Source organism: Daphnia magna, linkage group LG8 (genome assembly GCF_020631705.1).
Source record: "Daphnia magna isolate NIES linkage group LG8, ASM2063170v1.1, whole genome shotgun sequence".
Taxonomy (NCBI): domain Eukaryota; kingdom Metazoa; phylum Arthropoda; class Branchiopoda; order Diplostraca; family Daphniidae; genus Daphnia; species Daphnia magna.
In genome coordinates, this window is record NC_059189.1 from 9,040,559 (window position 1) to 9,057,438 (window position 16,880).

At 42.9% G+C, this 16,880-nt stretch overlaps 4 protein-coding genes across 20 annotated transcripts; 1 reads left to right on the plus strand and 3 right to left on the minus strand.

Moving 5' to 3' along the window:
- Positions 1 to 18: 18 nt before the first annotated feature.
- Positions 19 to 6,926, minus strand: LOC116929421 (ribosome-binding protein 1). 7 transcript variants are annotated; one of them, XM_045177917.1, is made up of 11 exons: positions 6,789 to 6,926; positions 5,610 to 5,704; positions 5,251 to 5,541; positions 4,539 to 5,165; positions 2,501 to 4,459; positions 2,292 to 2,435; positions 2,048 to 2,197; positions 1,518 to 1,595; positions 1,277 to 1,336; positions 990 to 1,089; positions 19 to 847 (listed from the first exon to the last, which is right to left on the minus strand). In XM_045177917.1, exons 2-11 carry the CDS (start codon positions 5,694 to 5,696, stop codon positions 816 to 818), a joined length of 3,528 nt encoding a protein of 1,175 aa, XP_045033852.1. In that variant the 5' UTR covers positions 5,697 to 5,704; positions 6,789 to 6,926; the 3' UTR covers positions 19 to 815. The 7 variants fall into 7 exon arrangements, with proteins under 7 accessions (XP_045033852.1, XP_032792535.2, XP_032792536.2 ...); XM_032936644.2 differs by lacking the exon at positions 6,789 to 6,926 and adding an exon at positions 6,018 to 6,160; XM_032936645.2 differs by lacking the exons at positions 990 to 1,089; positions 6,789 to 6,926 and adding an exon at positions 6,018 to 6,248.
- A 30-nt stretch (positions 6,927 to 6,956) lies between these two features.
- Positions 6,957 to 10,048, plus strand: LOC116929431 (WD repeat-containing and planar cell polarity effector protein fritz). 2 transcript variants are annotated; one of them, XM_032936669.2, is made up of 8 exons: positions 6,957 to 7,098; positions 7,175 to 7,316; positions 7,415 to 7,598; positions 7,670 to 7,869; positions 7,947 to 8,153; positions 8,222 to 8,425; positions 8,501 to 9,521; positions 9,592 to 10,048. In XM_032936669.2, exons 1-8 carry the CDS (start codon positions 7,016 to 7,018, stop codon positions 9,639 to 9,641), a joined length of 2,091 nt encoding a protein of 696 aa, XP_032792560.2. In that variant the 5' UTR covers positions 6,957 to 7,015; the 3' UTR covers positions 9,642 to 10,048. The 2 variants fall into 2 exon arrangements, with proteins under 2 accessions (XP_032792560.2, XP_032792561.2); XM_032936670.2 differs by lacking the exon at positions 9,592 to 10,048 and having other exon boundaries at positions 8,501 to 9,529.
- LOC116929475 (copper chaperone for superoxide dismutase) lies at positions 9,548 to 10,745 on the minus strand. 3 transcript variants are annotated; one of them, XM_032936737.2, is made up of 5 exons: positions 10,590 to 10,745; positions 10,352 to 10,528; positions 10,070 to 10,273; positions 9,828 to 10,009; positions 9,548 to 9,768 (listed from the first exon to the last, which is right to left on the minus strand). In XM_032936737.2, the coding sequence occupies exons 1-5, from the start codon at positions 10,602 to 10,604 to the stop codon at positions 9,660 to 9,662; spliced, it is 687 nt and encodes a 228-aa protein (XP_032792628.1). In that variant the 5' UTR covers positions 10,605 to 10,745; the 3' UTR covers positions 9,548 to 9,659. The 3 variants fall into 3 exon arrangements, with proteins under 3 accessions (XP_032792628.1, XP_032792627.1, XP_032792626.1); XM_032936736.2 differs by having other exon boundaries at positions 10,070 to 10,191; positions 10,261 to 10,528; XM_032936735.2 differs by having other exon boundaries at positions 10,070 to 10,528; positions 10,590 to 10,744.
- A 19-nt stretch (positions 10,746 to 10,764) lies between these two features.
- On the minus strand, positions 10,765 to 16,867 carry LOC116929429 (synaptotagmin-14). Of its 8 annotated transcripts, none has more exons than XM_045177919.1 (9): positions 16,727 to 16,867; positions 16,429 to 16,615; positions 15,937 to 16,337; positions 15,074 to 15,326; positions 14,728 to 15,012; positions 13,099 to 13,522; positions 12,809 to 12,931; positions 12,206 to 12,703; positions 10,765 to 12,099 (listed from the first exon to the last, which is right to left on the minus strand). In XM_045177919.1, the coding sequence occupies exons 4-9, from the start codon at positions 15,313 to 15,315 to the stop codon at positions 11,554 to 11,556; spliced, it is 2,118 nt and encodes a 705-aa protein (XP_045033854.1). In that variant the 5' UTR covers positions 15,316 to 15,326; positions 15,937 to 16,337; positions 16,429 to 16,615; positions 16,727 to 16,867; the 3' UTR covers positions 10,765 to 11,553. The 8 variants fall into 8 exon arrangements, with proteins under 8 accessions (XP_045033854.1, XP_045033855.1, XP_045033853.1 ...); XM_045177920.1 differs by having other exon boundaries at positions 15,074 to 15,323; positions 16,425 to 16,615; XM_045177918.1 differs by having other exon boundaries at positions 16,425 to 16,615.
- Positions 16,868 to 16,880: the final 13 nt, after the last annotated feature.

Genomic DNA, 16,880 nt, shown 5'->3' on the forward strand with positions numbered 1-16,880 from the left:
ATGAATATTTAAGGAAAATTCTGGTTAGGAATGCTGATGTATTTCAATCCAGTGTAAGCCAACACAATCATTGGATACAGGGCTTTTCGCATCATAAGAGGATGCAATATAAAGGGACAGGCCGGGAGCAGAGGGTGAAAAAAATTCTTAAACATCAACAAAATATCAAAACCCATTACATAATTTGCCAGAGGGCGAAAGATAAGGTGAAGGAAAGATTTAAGAGAGCTTGACTGGCAAGAGTAGAAACGAAGTAAACGGGATTTAACAAAAACCGGTCATTGAAAATAACAGCCAGATAAACGATATGGATTCTGGGCCAAGTATCCTTGTTTTGGTTCAATTAACGACATCAAAAAGACGATCACCTCTTCAGGGTTCCCCACAATACAAAGTGAAAAAGGAAGGGTGTAGAATAATTGTCATCGAGCTACTTAAACTGTAGTTAGTTATTTTTCATATTTCCTTTTAAATAAGAACTAATGAATAAGAATCTTCATCCGTGGAAATTATGTTACATAATACACCTATTAAAAACGGGCGCTTTATGTAAGACAATCGGCTGACAGATGTAAAAAAAAAAAACGGGGGAAAAAAATAGAAGCAAGTTTCTTGGACCCGAGAAATTTGCCTTTTTTTGTGTTGAAAATATGGATTTCTTTACTGAACGGGAATCTTTCACGGAGGATAAGCGGGGTGGGGGAAGTGGGAGGGGAGGATCAAGAAAACTAAGAAATTGAAAAATGAAGCTCGATCTGCTGCTGTTTTCCATCCAGGCTCCGTTTCCTTAGCGATGCAGTAGCTTCACACTAAGCTCACGATTTCAGCTTTCGAAATGAGAAACACCCTGAAAAAAAAAAAGAAAAAGAAAAGAAAGCACAATGATTTACTACTGATTAGCTAACTAAAAACCGAAATAGTAGGTAATGTATGATTGAGGTACAAATAAATTAAAAACCGTCATGCAAACATCTACCAACTCAGTTTACCTACGGTACTTCTTTTAGTGGGATCAGTCAATCTAAAGTCGTCAAAGTTGTGTTCAAGCGGAATGGTAGAAGAAGAAGTTGAGTGCTTTGGTAACGAATACTTTGGAAGTGATAAATCAATGCAGAAGGTACACACAATGGCAGGAGAAGAGTCATAGAAACAAACGAGAAATCAACAGACAACAAAGAGAGTAGGAAAACAGAAACGTCTATCTAAACTACTGATAAAGCTTTGAAGTCTGGTATTCATTTTCTTTTTTAGAGTCTTTTCGAAGTATTTACGGTACCTTTTTCTTGCGATTTTTGGTTTTCTGACCATTGCTGTTCGTCTTCGTCGTAGTTTTCGGCTTTATTTGGTCATTAGTTATGTTAATTTTAAAGACAATCCCCAGAGGACAAAGAAGTGATTGAGAGGAAGAAAAAAGGACGGTAACAAGAGTTAGTCGTCAACGTCAAATGCAATGTGCATTCGAACAAATACATCCAACCAACTATGGATGAAAACTTAAAAGAGTTTTATGCTTTTACCTCTTCACTTGGCGATTCGCCCTTGGTTCCGTTACCGTTGGTGGCCGGCACTGGAGATTTGGTCGCTAATTCTTCCTTCTGTTTCAAAAGTAAAGAAAAAAGAAAAGAAAAGAAAGAAACGTAAACATAATATACACTGTAAATTATTTGTAACTAAACGTGAAATACACTGTGCGTGATCCTAATTTTTATTTATTTTTTTTTCTTAAATGGAAAATAACTGAGGTTAATACCACGCGGCACAACATTAGGAAGAGACGCAACACCTTTGATTTAAAAACAAACAAACAAGAACCCGTCTGGTGTACTAGATGGTTTAATTTAGACTTCCAGTACCCAGGTGCCACGCAAAGGAATGGTAGGGGTGTGTCTGAAGGAAGAATAACAGAAAAAACTGAAGTTGAGGAATGGAATATGATGTTAATAAGAATATTAAATAAGAGGAAATAAAAATTCAAGGCTGAACGAAGGAACGGAGAAAAGGATAAGAAAAAGTGAGACGAATGGGGCAGAGTGAGTGTGTGGCTAACCTGTGGCGATGGTGGGTCGGCCTCTGAAGAAATATTCTCTGAGTTAAGGCTGTTTTTCCTGGCCGTGGCTGCGGCCACCGTAGCCGCAGAGCTCTTTGCCCAGCCAACCATGAAGCCGATGGAACCTACCTTTGTGGCCGACAGTTGAGCCTGCGCTCCACCGACCAATTATATCGTTTTTGTTTGAGAGAAATCAGCACTCGAGAAAGAAGAAGAAACAAAAACACACAGGCAAAATATGTACCTTGGCTTGATCCAATTGATCCCGCAAAAGCTGAACTGCTCGTCTTTCTTCGGCCAACAACGATTCCAGAGTTTCCAATTGTTCTACATGATTTCCGGATTGCGACGAACGCTCCCCTGCTGCCAGACGCTCTTTTTCCAACTCCTTCGGAATGAAAAAACAAACATCGAATGATGGCGATTGCATAGAAAATATTTCCCTTAACCAACCTGTGATAATCGTTCTTTTTCTTCTTGCAGAGATTCAATCCTGGTATGAAGTGGTGCGACATCTATTGGGGATTCTTGCACCTGCTGGGTTCTAGTTTCCTGCTTCTGACACTGATCCATCCAAAATTCTTTCTCTTGTTTTACAGTCGTTAAATCAGCTTCCATTTGAGCCAGTTTAACTTTCCACGATGCCTCTTCAGCCTCTACGCGACTTTGTAGTCGGTTGAGTAACTCTTCCGTCTGCGACAGTACCGTTTTGTAATGCAGCACTTGCACTTGAGCTTTCGACTGCTCCTCGCTCTGAAGTCGCTCAAGCGATATCGTCACTTGACGGGACAGGGACTCGGCAAACGAGGTCGGTGATGCGGACGCATCAAAGGACAATTCAGGAAAGACTCGTTGCAGGCCGGCGCCAATAACCTGCTGGATTTCAGCTGGATCCGGGACGTTCTTTGCGCTGCTGATTGATTTTTTCAATTCAATCAAAGACTTCTCAGCCGCCGTCAGCGCATCCATAGCTTTGTAGTTTTTGTCACGAAGTTCATTGTTCTTACGCTTCTGAATTTCCAATTCCTCATCCTTGCCCTTCAATTCCACCTCCAACTGCAACTGATTGTCTTTCTGGCTTTGATTTGCTTGATTCAACTGTTCAGTTAAAGCTTGAGTTTCTCCCCGTAATTGTTCAAGCTCTTTCTTCAATTCCGCCTCTTTGACGGCCATTTGGTTTCGTTCGTCTTTTATTTGTTCTTGAATAGCAACCAATTTTGCGTCATCTTCTTGTCGGTTTTGGGAAGAATTGGACAACTGGATAGTAAGATCGTGAATTTGATTTCGGAACTGTTCCAGTTCTTTCTGCGCTTCTGCCTCTTTGGTGGCCATTTGTTCATGTTCCACTTTCATTTGCTCTTGCATAGCAACTAACTTTGCGTCATCTTCTTGGTGGCTTTGTGATGAACTGGTCAACTGAACAGTAAGATCTTGAATTTTATTTCGTAACTGTTCCAGCTCTTTCTGTACTTCTGCCTCTTTGGCGGCCATTTGATCACGCTCGACTTTTATTTGCTCTTGAATGGCTGCCAATTTTGCGTCCTCTTCTTGTCGGCTATGGGAAGAATTGACCAATTGAACATTAAGATCTTGAATTTTATTTCGCAACTGTTCCAGCTCTTTCTGTGTCTCAACATCTTTGGCGGCCATTTGGTTTCGTTCTATTTGCACTTGTTCCTGAATAGATGACCATTTAGCATCTTCATCTTGTCGGCTCTGGGATGAATTTGATAGCTGAAGATTCAGAGCCTGGTTTTCCAAACAAAGACGAGATACTTCCTGCCGGATACGTTCTTCATTCTGGGCAGCTAGGCTGCGTTCCATAGCTAGGTCACGATCGACCTTTGTGATGCGATCTTCTAGTAGCTGCTTGGTCCGTTCCATCTCTTCGAGACGAATTCGGGCATCGTGTGCGGTATGCAACGATTGGGCTTCTGATGCCTGGAGTGCTTCTCGTAATTGAGCCACTTCGCGTTCAACCTCATGGCTTTGCCCATTGCGGGCCTGTTCTGATTCTTGCAATTTACATGCCAGGAGAGCCATTTGATTGGCTTGTTCCATAAGCTGCTGTTCTTTATGCATTAAGAAATCTTCAAGCTGCTGCACTCGAGCACCCATTTCTTGCTGCATTTGTTGGGCGGTGGAGAACCGCGATTCAAACTGGTTCTTCTCATCCTGCAGACGTTGCAACTGGCGGAGGGTTTCGTCCGACGTCTGAGATACCTTCTGTGCTTGTTGGACCGCAGCCCTCAGAGCATTCACCTCCGCCACGTGTTGCTCAGATGCCTGTTGAAGGCGAACGGTCAACATCTGCAACTCGGTTGTTTGTCGCGTCAAAGACTCTTCTAGCTGTTTACGTGCCGCTGCGGCACGTGTGCGTTCAGCGGTCATTTCAGTTCCCAGCGTACGCAACTGAAATGAAACGAGGAATTGATACACGAATACTTAAAACAGAAAATACAAAGATAAAGGTACAAAAAGAAAATTTTACTTTGTTCTGGTACGCTTGCTTTTCTTCCAACTCTTCTTGTAAAGCTTTATCTTTGTCAGCTAACTGCTTTCTTAGTGCTCCGAGGGGGTCCAGGCGTCCTCCTCGTTCCATCCACTCGGATTCGACATTACCAGCTGCCTCTTGTTGCCGATTAAGTAGGACTTCAATCATGGTTTGCAATTCAGAGGATGTTAACGGCAACTGACGAAGGGCTGAGAGAAGTTTTTCTGTTCCTCCTAACTGCAAAAGAAGCTCTTCACCACCATCAACCGCATCAACTGAGTCGCTTTTGACGTTCCTCTTCCTCTGTTTCTTGGGAGTGCTAGGCTGTTGAGATGGCTGTGCAGCAATAGAAGTTTGAGCACTGCTCACATTACTGATATTTCCGCGTGCGACGGTGAACGCTACTTCTTTTACAGGTGCCCCCTCAGCCACGGGTGCTTCGGATGCATTAATTTTTTCTTCTACGACGACTTTAGGCTCTTTCTTGCCCGTCTTGTCTTTACCTCTGGTCTTCAGCTCTATATCATCTTTGGGTGGGTGTTCCATAAAATGATTTAACGAATCCACATCCGGATCGAAGGCATCGGTTGATGCATGATCACGATTCCGCAATATCGGTTTGACCTAGACCAATGAAAAAAAGATTGGCCTTGCTGTAATCCTTGAACAGTTGAAGTTTTGGTTATCAGATATAGAAAATATAAATTACCTTCTCTTTTTTTTCACTTTTTTTCTTTTCTTTTTCAACATTTACTGCAATAGGTTCCTCAGGGATGATTTCAGTATCAGGTTCAAATTCCACATGTGGTTTATCCTCAAATGAACTAGGTTGGGGCGTTGCTCCTGAATTGCTATGGGTTTTGCCTTTCTCTTTCTCTTTGTTCTTCTTGACAACATGTTTTTTAGTTTTTTTCTCTTTGTCTTTATTGGATTTTTCTCCTTTCAGCAAATTATCTGCAAACTGTTGCTGTTCAGCCAACACTTCTTCAAACGGCTTCTCCTATAATACATAATTTAAGGATTCTGTTGTAGAATCCCAATTTTTTAAGTATGTTAAAATTACTCTACCTGAAAACTTTTCACTGAAATTAAGTAGAGAATTACAGCTGTGATGACACAAATGGCAAGGCCAATCAGTACTGAGGCAACGTCCATCCTGATGTCTGGCAAAAAAGACAAGAAACACAAGTTAATGAAAAAGAGTGTGATAAAACATAAAGCAGTAAGCAACAGTTGTTGAACATGGAATTAAAATGGCTGACTAAGAACTGTCATCAGCAAAATGTGCTCACTACTTTCTACTGCTCTTAACAGCAAACCTAAAAGACAAAACATAGGGTAACACAATTATAAGAGAAAAGAATGTGCAGGACCCTTATGTCGTGTGAACATACGTCAATGCAGTGAACTTGAGTTGCTTCCGCATCGGTCAAAGCACTACAGCGAAAGAGAGCGAAAGAGTCTCCATTTACTTACTTGCAATAGAAATCCGTTACGAGAAGGTACGTGGAATCAACAAAGCGAAATCAGTCGTGAAAAAGATAATTTGGTGGTAAGTGAAAGGATGAATTCAACAGTTCATCAATGCCACGTCTATGGATGGACCCATTCGCAAGTTTACTCCATATGCCGGCTGGACTGCGTGAGGAGGAAGGAAAGCCCGGACTACAGTGGGAATGGACAAGAACCTTACCAGAAGAAAGGGGAACGATAATTGGCGACATTCACCGGGAAACTAGACAACCACGCAACGTAAACCGTTTGAAGCAGACGACGCTGACAAGAAATATTCGTTTCGTCCATTGGCCAGCGCCACCTTTCACTGAACAACTGCGATGCGCCATTACATTTTTTACCAAATTAAAACAAAATTAATTAGCACTTGCAGTTTCAATTAAGTGATATATACTCCATAACATACTACGCTTTCAATAACGCAGTTTTAATCATTTTTGTACACCAACTTGGGGTAACTGTTTCAGTAAGCATTGAATGACCTACAAGTTCACAACAGCGTCGAATGCACCTCTAGACCTACCGATGTCATATGGCTACTGATTTATACCTGATAAAGAAAAATGATTCTTTGCTGTTCGAGAAATAGTCACGTAAAGTTAAATTTATTTAATAACGTTTGAAATATAGTTTTTTCCGTATAAGAAATAGAGCCGTGATCAGTTTCTGCATTTGTTGGTAACGATGATCCCAGCCGTTATGGCGCTGTCGACTAAACCACAAATATCGTACCTTTTTCGCTGCCTGCTGCTCCTAGCCGTCTGCCTTAGTGTTTTTGACGGCTGAGAAAGCTATTCTATTTGCTTGGAGCGATTTTCTTTTATGATCGATTCCTGAGTCCTGACACGTTCCACAGCCTATTGTGGAAATTTTTGTGGGTGATTTTGGTGTGATTAAGCTGGTCTTCACTGAACCTCTTCTTATTCAATCAACTATAAGAAGCGAGATGGACTGGTGATATGGCTACCCAGCAACTGTTGGCGCACTTCTGGACGTTAAGGGACGATGTTATCATTCCGGACTGCGACCTTGGGGCCTTTAAGTACGTTATCAAGTTTTGCAATGTTATGGTCTCGTAATAACTTGAGTGATTATAAGCTATCGTGTTTCGTATAAAGATACCAGATGAATAAAGATGGGGATCTGTTGTCAGGGCCCTATGGCCAGCTCAAAAGAACTCTTTGCCAAAGCCGGGATAAGATTACCACTCCTAGTAACAAGCGTCCTTCACGTTTGAGAGATAACTTGCTTGAATTTGAGGTTTGTGTTTTTTTTTCTGCATATTATCTCCAGTTTTATTTATTTATGTTTTTGTTGTGGTTCAGCTTCATTTATTGTTGTTGTTTTATTTGATCCAGGATCTGCTAGCCAATCACATGATTGCTCATATTGGATGGTCTGTGATTGATTTTGGTCTTGCTTTGATTGTCTTTAGCAATGGATTTATTGTCCATCTGACAGTAGATCTTCACCAGACAGATGTCATTGAAATCATTATAGACAAGAGTCTTGAAGGGAAACTATTAGCTGACATTGTTGCTGGTAAGTAAGTAAGTTACTGTTTTCAAGGAAACCAGGTTGTAATAAGTGAAATTATATTTGAACTATTGAAGTGTGCAGTTCATCAGAATTGTTGGTGATCGCTCATGGAATCCCGCAACTAACTATAATCGCTACGAACCAGCCTGTTTTTAATACAGTCCGCCCATCTCTCTTAAACCAGTGTAACGTGACAGTCAACAGTGTACAGCTTCCCGGGCCTGGAACCCGCCGTCAAGAAAGGAAAATAAGCATTTCTCCCCAAAATACTAGTGTAAGACTTATTGACGACTATTTTTGAATTTACCAGCATAGTACTAAATATCAGTGTTAAATTCCCATATTGATCAGTTTTGTCTCTGGTGGGAGAGAGAAGGCGGAGAATTGTTTGCCTGGGCTCCTGTTGTTAGAGCAGAAGATCGAGCAAATATCCTGGTCTACTCCATTTCATCTGAGTTAATTGCGTGCCACTATACGGAACACAATCCATTTTTGGTGGAGTTTAGTGCCAAAGACAATGGCCAGCTGAGAGTGGCCGAGCTTTTATCTTCAGCCAAAGTACGGTTTCCTTATCTCTTTCATTTAGACAACAAGAAAGAAACATTGGCATTTTTTACGATGTACAGGGTCGGCTGAGTGTACATTATACCGTCTTCAACGTGCAGCAGCCATTCAAGCCCATTCAACGAAGATTATTAAGGATACCCGCTCTTCCCAGATGTCATTCGCATAGCCCAGACGAGCAAATCCTGTTGCTAGGTTGCGTTGATGCTTCCCTCATCGCATGGGATGTGACAAGAGATACAATTACAACGATCAAATCTTCGTTCGTGAGTACTTTGTCGCTTCCAATTCAATAATCAAATAGAAAATGCCATAATCAAATCCGTTTTACAAAACGTTAGATACCCTTTCATTTGTCATGGCACGGAGAAAGCGCTTTTTTCACCGTTTGCGGAGAAAGAGGTCAACTTCAATGCTGGGATCGTGCATTAAACCCGCTTCTGCTTCGACTACAGCGCGGTACCGATGGATCGCCTGTTTTGCATTTACAGCAATATCTTCGCCACCAGCCTTCAGTTCTTGCATTGAAATGGGCCGCCTTACCGGACCATCTAAGCAGTCTTAGAGAATCTCCAGTACATAATACGGCAACCCTGCAATTCAGATTAAAATCTACACGGAGCATTCGGAAGAAATCGCGCTCTCCTGCCGTTCGGGAGACGGGACAATATCGCAGTAACACCACTAGAACAGCGGCACAATATTTATTAGTCTGCTTCGAAAGAGGCCCTATATTATGTCTTCAATTCCTGACTAGCTGCTGGCCTGGCGGATGCTCCCTAGACTCGCTGTCGATTTGTTCTGAATATCTGTTATGGCAGCAGTTGGAAGCAGCTGTACAGCACCTGTTGTCGCTCAAATGGACCAATGTTAGGAGCTTCTACGAGGAAGATGTTCTGTTGAGCTGTCTGGTGAAAGTAGTTAATGGCCTGTTGCAACAACCCAACCCTGTGGCTGATAATCTCCTGGAACGAGTCATCATCAACCTCCTAGGCGCTGTCAGAGGAGATGATGGCCTTGCGGAACCGGTTTTCGATGCCGCTCGAAGATGTTGCCGAGCCATGTTTCGTCGCGGTCGTCTTCAGCTAGCTGCAGTCTACGCCCTCAGAGTACAGGATCCTGATTTGTTGATCGAATTGGTTCTCCATGCTCGCAATGCCGGCGATGAAGCTTTGGTATCGCAAGCGACAACTGTATTGGACTGCGTCCGGGACGAATTTTCTTCCACTAGTTCATCTACGAGATCATCTCGATCTTCGTCTTACATTTCTAGTAGCGATACGTCGGAATCATGTTCCACGTGCGACGAAAGCCACTCGACTCATGACGATCCATCACATCAATTATCGAACCTCAACTTAGGTGTGTAACGTTTTAAACATAAACTGTTTAAGGTGACATAAATGTTGATTTCTTAATTTTTTTTTTACAGATGAAAACAATGAGGACCAAGTCCACGTTATAAGCTTTGGAGTAGTTTGAGCGAACCTACCGAATGTTTTAGCTCGTTGCGCCTTTTTCATCCCATAATGTGACACCTGAACACAAGCAAATTCTCTTGGTGTTTTCCAAGATTCCGGCCGAGCGGGCTATAATTCCACATCCGATTCTATGAAGCGAAATAACAATCAATCACTTGCTATTTATACTACTTCAAGTTGAAGTTACCTTTCGCCGGAATTGCCGTCCATTTTTGAACTGATGTTGGATCCGCGGCCAAGATCGTCTGCTTGAGCCGTCACAGCAACTGAGCGTCCAATTACATCATGTACTTTTATGTGTTTGTCAATGATTCTGAAGGCTGCTCTACCGCTTTCGTCCGAAAGTATGTTGCCTAAATCTCCCAAGTGCTATTGATTACAGTTGAATAAATTCTATCAGAATTGTTACTTTTGTTTGAATCAAAATACCCTATTTTGGATGTTGTCATTAGGTCCACCATGTGGTCGATTGTATGGATTGTAGTGATCCCCAATGCTGTCACACCCTTGGCTTAGATCACCACTGGAATATATGTGGAAACCATGAGGTCCTGGCTTCAATCCATCAATGGTTCCATCAATGACACATTTTTCCTCAACTTCAGTAAACCTCACCACACCTTTAATAGAGCCCTTTGAGAATCCAACAGGGTAGCCCAGCACAGCAACGGCAGATGCCAGTTTTTTGGAACCTACTCCTGTAATAATTACCCGTTTGCCAGAGGTTTCCAATGCAGCCTGTAATTGGTGAATTGGTAGACTGCTCTCGACGACTACTCGTTCCTGGCTGAAATCCACTTCAAAATTCTTGATGCCATCCATTCCGTTCAACACATTGCTAACCTTGTCTACGCATGACTGGCACGACATGGGAACAGCAAACTCAATCTAAAATGAAAAAAATACTAACGAAATTCAATTATGAAAAATGGAAAGATTGTTTTTATACTTTGGTGGTTGCCATGTCCCTGCAATGGAAACCGAGCGAGGAAACCGCCGAAACTTGCAATTGTTACAAAACACTCTGACGTCTGACGTTTGAAACCCGTTTCTTTTCCTATTGTATACGTTAATCGATGTCGTCTGGTACGGTTATGTTGCGGACGTTGACAGATTGACTAATGTATGTCGGAATGTTTTTGTATTGTTCGATATCAGTAAAAAAAAGTGGAGCAATATTCGTGCTACATAGTATTAGAATATTACGATCGATTAAACTTACACAAAAAGAAAGTGAGTGTTATTAGAAAACGGATTGGCTGACCGTCCCCACCCCACTTTGCTTCATTGCCAAATATGATGATATCAATTGTTGTCTGCATGTGGTAAAAAAAGAAATGAAAATGGACGAACGACGGAACGAAGTAAACTTTTCTTTTTGCGTCATCATTTCATAATTGATGACCAGTCTTTGACATCGAATAATGTGCATGTCCGGCAGATACGTTTCTCTTTTTTTTTTCTTCATATAAGGCTATAGACAAATGGTTTGTTTGTGGAGTTTTCACATCCATGAGTACCACATGTGGTAAGTACAAAATTGAATAAAGATATATATGTATATGTATAATATATGTAAAAAAACGTGCACATGATTGGATGCTGACCAAAGGAACAAAACACAACTGTTTTTTGTCAAAGGTTGAAGAGTTTAGCGAGACAAGAATTAAAGTAATTACTGGACGTATAAAGGTGATGTTTCTTATATTAAATATTTGCAGAAAGAACGTTTTATTTTTTTAAAAAGAGAATTTGAATAAAAACCACCACCGATCAAATAGAGATTTGTTTTGTTTTGTAAGATTTTTTTTAAAAAAAGGAATTTGAATCACAATGGAGAAAAAGAGGAGATTCAAAAAGAAATTCATCATATTCTAATTTTCCTGCATATTCTGTGTATATGTATTAATCTATTAAGGTGGCAGGAGGGCGTGCCAGTGGCATATTTGCTCACCTGCAGCCTCTCTCATTTCCTGCCAATGTTCCGTCTGTTGATCTACGGAACTATCGAAACCCAACGAGATCCAACCCAGCAATTCACGACGTTTCAAACTTCGCTTATTCACAACTGAGATGAGCAGTGTCACTTCGGCCAACTGGAAGAGCGTCACCTGGAAAGCGAACGTCTCCATCCAGGTAGGTCCACCCTCTGAATTCTTCTTGGGAACCGTCTTGGCACGTCCGAGTTCTTGTCCCGTTTGCGTCAGCAGCATCACTTTCACGCAAGCATCTGGTACCCTGTTGGACGTCCAACTTCGTAACGAAGCGGCCCTAAGGATTTCCACAGACAAACGACCAGTCGTCCCATTGTAGGCCAGGCCCAGCAACAATTCCGGAATGCCGTTACGTGGTGGAATCATCTCCGGTGGCCATTGCTCCGATGGGCCGATAGACGTTGGACTAATGTCGCCTCGGCTGCTGCTACTACTTGTGCTTCGCCCCAAAGCGGCCAATGATTTCTAGCACGTCAGGGGAAAAGAGAGATCGAAAAAAAAAAGAAAAGAAAAAAGGTGAGAGTCTTCGTGCGTGACTGGAACGTCGTCAAGATTTGTTTGTAAATCTTACTTTGAACGGGCCGGATTTGGTCTCTAGGGCGACAAGAAGAGACTGTTCTCTTTGATGATCGAGAGTCATAGAGGCTAGACCGACAAAAGCCTCCCCAAGGAGCCTCTCTCTGCGGAGTCGTTCCGAGCAGTAGAGCCGCAGACGGATGCCCGTGCTGTTTAACTCGCCCGGCTCGATTCGGTTGAAAACGAACGTTTCCATCAGGGACACTGTGCTGCCATCTTGATTCATGTAACGCAATTTGCTCTTGCAACGCTGCTTCCGGTCGGGCAGCAAAAGTAATCTCAGCTGGATGGATGTGTTGCGACTGGCGGAAGTCAGCTGGCGCAATTCCACCAGCCGGACCACCAGTTTACCTGACGCCGAATTGTAAGAGAAGCCCATTTCTGCCACGGCTTTGTTTGCAGTCCTGTTGGGACCGGGTAGAATGACTGATCCCGTCACCGATTCCGATTCGCCAAAAGTGCTGGACATGTCCGTCATGTCAATCATGCTCTCCTTTATTTTTATTTTTTTTTGCAAATCAAATGTAGTGACATAAATTTCAAATTCAAGGATTGATTTAAAAAAAAAATATTTAAAAAGAAGTAGGGAGAGACATACAGCTCTACTATCCGTGTCCAGATGGATCATGGAGCGAATGCGGTCCAAGCCGGTTGCCGTCAAAACGGCCAGACTGCGGCTTAGGGTCCGACTAGACTTTAACGTGCTGCCAACAGTCGACGACTACCAATAAATGTGTAGCATAACAAAAAACATAAAAACAAACAAACAAACATGCAAACTACAGATTTTCATGGCACAAAGAATCAATAGATCTAAACTAGATGCAGTGCACGTACAGCTCAGTTTGACTACATTAAAATAGTTTCATGCGGTATATCGTTACTTACGGGTGGGGTGGGCGGAATATCTAGGACGACGTCGTTGGGGTAAAATCTACTCGAGCTATTATTGACGTCGTGGATGGCATGCGACGATTGTGCTGTCGAACGGTTACTTACATCGCAGTCGGTCTCGGCCAAGCTGGATTGCCGTTGGGTGGGCGGCGTCCACTCATCCAGTCGCTGGATATCGTCGTGATCGACGAGTCGTTGATGGCGATGCTGTTGATGAGCCAAATCTTGTCGATTGGCGGCACGCTGCCTCAAAACGGCTTCGTCTGATGATCGATGGTGACGTCTTTGTTGCTCGTTTGAATGATGTTGTTGGCTGTGGTGATGATGAGATCCTGCTCCTAGTGAAGCAGGAAGATGGTCCGGATAATCGTTGACGGCACTAGCCGATGATGATGAATTACTCGCCTCTGATCCATCACTTGGACACATGTGAGGTGAAACACCAAAGGTGGAAACAACAACAACACACAATTAGATGACGCGCTCCACTTGATCTACGCTGTCTTATTCACACAGCACACAGCGTTCATAGATACTCTTTAACTTTTGGCATTGCCTTTCTTTGGTTTAATGGCGATGGGGTAGATGTCGAGGCTAAATGTTTGGGACGGCCACTATAGACGGGGGAGAACTCAATTAGCGCCCATAACTAACGCGTTATTAACTATACGGTAGGTAGGTAGGTACTACATGTTGCCGATTTCTATTACATGCACGGAACATTGTGTATGGATGTAGACGTTGGGCTACTGATGCCGTTCCGAGTTTTCAGGGAAACATGAGCAAACAGAAATCAATAGTTTCAAGGTTCTAACGGTGTACTTTCTCCTTGTACTTGTTTCTGTATCTCCCTGACTCGTGTTACGTTACGCTCTTTACGGGGTATATGCGCATTTGTGTACTGCGAAGGGCGGCTTTATATTCTCATCGGCAATACAGTACGTCTATTTAATAGTAATATCGAACGGTTATCGCTTTTTCGGCGCGTGTACATCAAGGTCCGACCTGGCCACAAAAACAATTTATTCGCATGGAGACTACCTCATCAAAGACTTGAACGCAACCCATCCGAAAAAGCTAGAGTGAATAGGTTTCCCATGTTTTAAAAAATAATCTTAGTTAAAAAATAAATAAACATTTAAGAAAAAGCTGCCATGAAAAATGGACTGTAATGTCCACAGACAATTAAACGAGATCTCCCCCCTCCCAGTTGTCTTCTCATCTTGTTACTAGATGATAACCATGCGACTAACAACAAACTAAAACATACGGAGATTGGAAAAGAAAAGAGGAAAACAATAGGATGGCAATGGCTTGGGAATATCTAGGTGTATAGGTACATCTACTAGGAGAAGCCAATCGATAAATCTCATCTGCAGTCCATGACGCACTATGAAAGGTACCTCCCTTTCCTGTGCTCTCGCAGCAAAGGGAGGTTCATTGACGAGCCACAGCCTCTTTTTCGTCCCTGTGCACATTAAAGCAGCTGTTGGTTTAGCTGATCGATGGTTAAAAAAAACGACATCGATCCTACCACACAAGATTAGGTCCTTTTGACCTGCTGTCATTCCCACAGGCAAGTGGTTGTACTGTACAAGGTAAAGGTAAGGTAGTCATAGTCACCTGTGCAGGGCCAGATTGAGCTTGTGATGGACACGACCTCGTTGCTGTGGCGGATATAGGGGCGGCTGTTGTTGCGGAGTCGTGCAATCATCGTCGTCCTCCTCCCCGGGTTCGTCCTCTTCGTCCGGCGGATAGAACGAATGGGGTCGATGAGGCATGGCGGCTGCCTGAGCGGCTTGAGCCGCAGCGGCCGCCGCTACTGCTACCACCGAACTCGATGACGGACAATACACCAACTTCTCTTCCGGCAAACATGGCAGTGAACTAGGACGGGATGGTCGGCTCCTGTAAGTATATTCAACACCCTGGAATACGGATAACAGACAACCTAGAAGGGGATCTTTACCTGGGATGGAGCGCAGGATGAGGCTGTTGAGGTGATCCGTTGTCAGACTGGATATGGCCAGCCGAAGTCGTTTGGGGCGGAATGGCAGGTTTGTTTGGTGGAGCGATACGAGTGAGGACGGGCAGGAGCCATTTCTGTAACGGTGGCAAGTGATGCACGAGGAGAGTGACGAGGAATAACAACAGAATCAAACTGCTAACGACGGCCACTACCAAACCGGGCCACCACGGTTCCGTCTCCATCCAAAAACCTACTGTATTTATTATTATTATTACTATTTACAGGTATGTACATTTTTTGTTGTTGTTGCTGTATCTTTACTAGCACACATTTAAGCTTATGTCATTTTAATTTTTACATTACGCGGAATTCAACTAAAACGTATACTGACCGGGAATAGGAGTTGTTGTGGTTGTCGTGCTATTTTCAATGGTCGAGTACATAATTTTTCACTTCTACTTTTCACCTATTAGCAAGTTTCTAACAAAGTGTGTAAACTACCTGTATGTGCTGCTCGGGCATCATCGCAATGCTACAATGAACGGAAAAAATTCTCGTACAGACAGAAACAGCCGGCAGGTGCGCAAAACAGCTGTGCGCTCATTAATAAATATTGACGGAAGGCGAGGGGGGAGGGGAAGAAACAATTTTTTTTTTCACCACCAACACCCTTTCCCCCACTTGTCCTAGCAAACGTACACAGACACATCGTTTAGGACAACAACGTCTAAATTGCACAATGGCATGGGTTCTAATGGCGGCCAAAATAGTAGCAAAACCCAAACAGTGAAGTAGTGGCTTGTTGTTTCACGAAATATGCCTGTCTAGACACAACAGAATTCACAGAGGAAGAAAATCTTTACCTTCTTCAGCTGTTGGACGATGTTAATAGCAACCGACAACTGACGGACATTTTCACTTTTATAATGTGTCGTCTCCCGTCTGTTGTCTGGATATCCTTTCGTCAACGTGTCACACACACACACACACAGACACTTGGGGTTTTCTTTCTCTGTTCTTCTCTCTCTTTTTTTCGTGCTGTTTTCTACAGTCGGAGGACAGAGCGGGAAATGTGTGGCTTCATATCGAGCGGGAAAGAATGCACGCACGAGTTTCTTAGCCTCGGCCCGTCAACGGCCCTGGCAAACTCTCAAATCCGCTCTACCAAACATTATCGCAGCAGGGTTTGAAGAAACCATGGACGTGTGTTTTGCTCATGCGCTCTCCCTTAACTTCTTTACGCCGTCGCGTACGCCTCAACACACTGCCAAATAGATATCAACATTCAGTTCAATCGATAAACGGAGGTTAGCCAACGGGGAATCCTTTTTTTCTCACCCCATCTACTTACTTACGTGACTGCTCGACCCGGCATTTTTCATCTTGTAAAAACGCAATCCTTTTCTTCCTTTTGAGCTGTTGCTCCTTTTGTTTTGAAACGGAACAACATCGTTTGGTCAAGTCCTGCTCACAGACGTTCTTGGTTCGACGTATGAATGCCTTATTTTCATGTTTCATTTAGAGTTTAGACGCATTCTGTGCCTAACAAGTTATAAAAACAAATGGTTAAAATGTTGAAAGGCATCGCTGCATAGCAGACATGCCATCATGTAAACAAGCCGGTTAGTATTGTTCGTTTAACGTGTACACTACCTTTTATGTAAGTAATGCAGTAAGGAGCTTGTTGAGAGACGGGTATTCTAATACGTGGATCACAAGCTATCAATTTCGCTTTAGGCATTGTATCATAATGACGCGATAACGTCATCCAGATACTGAGACGTTGGACCTTGAAAGCGATCACCGG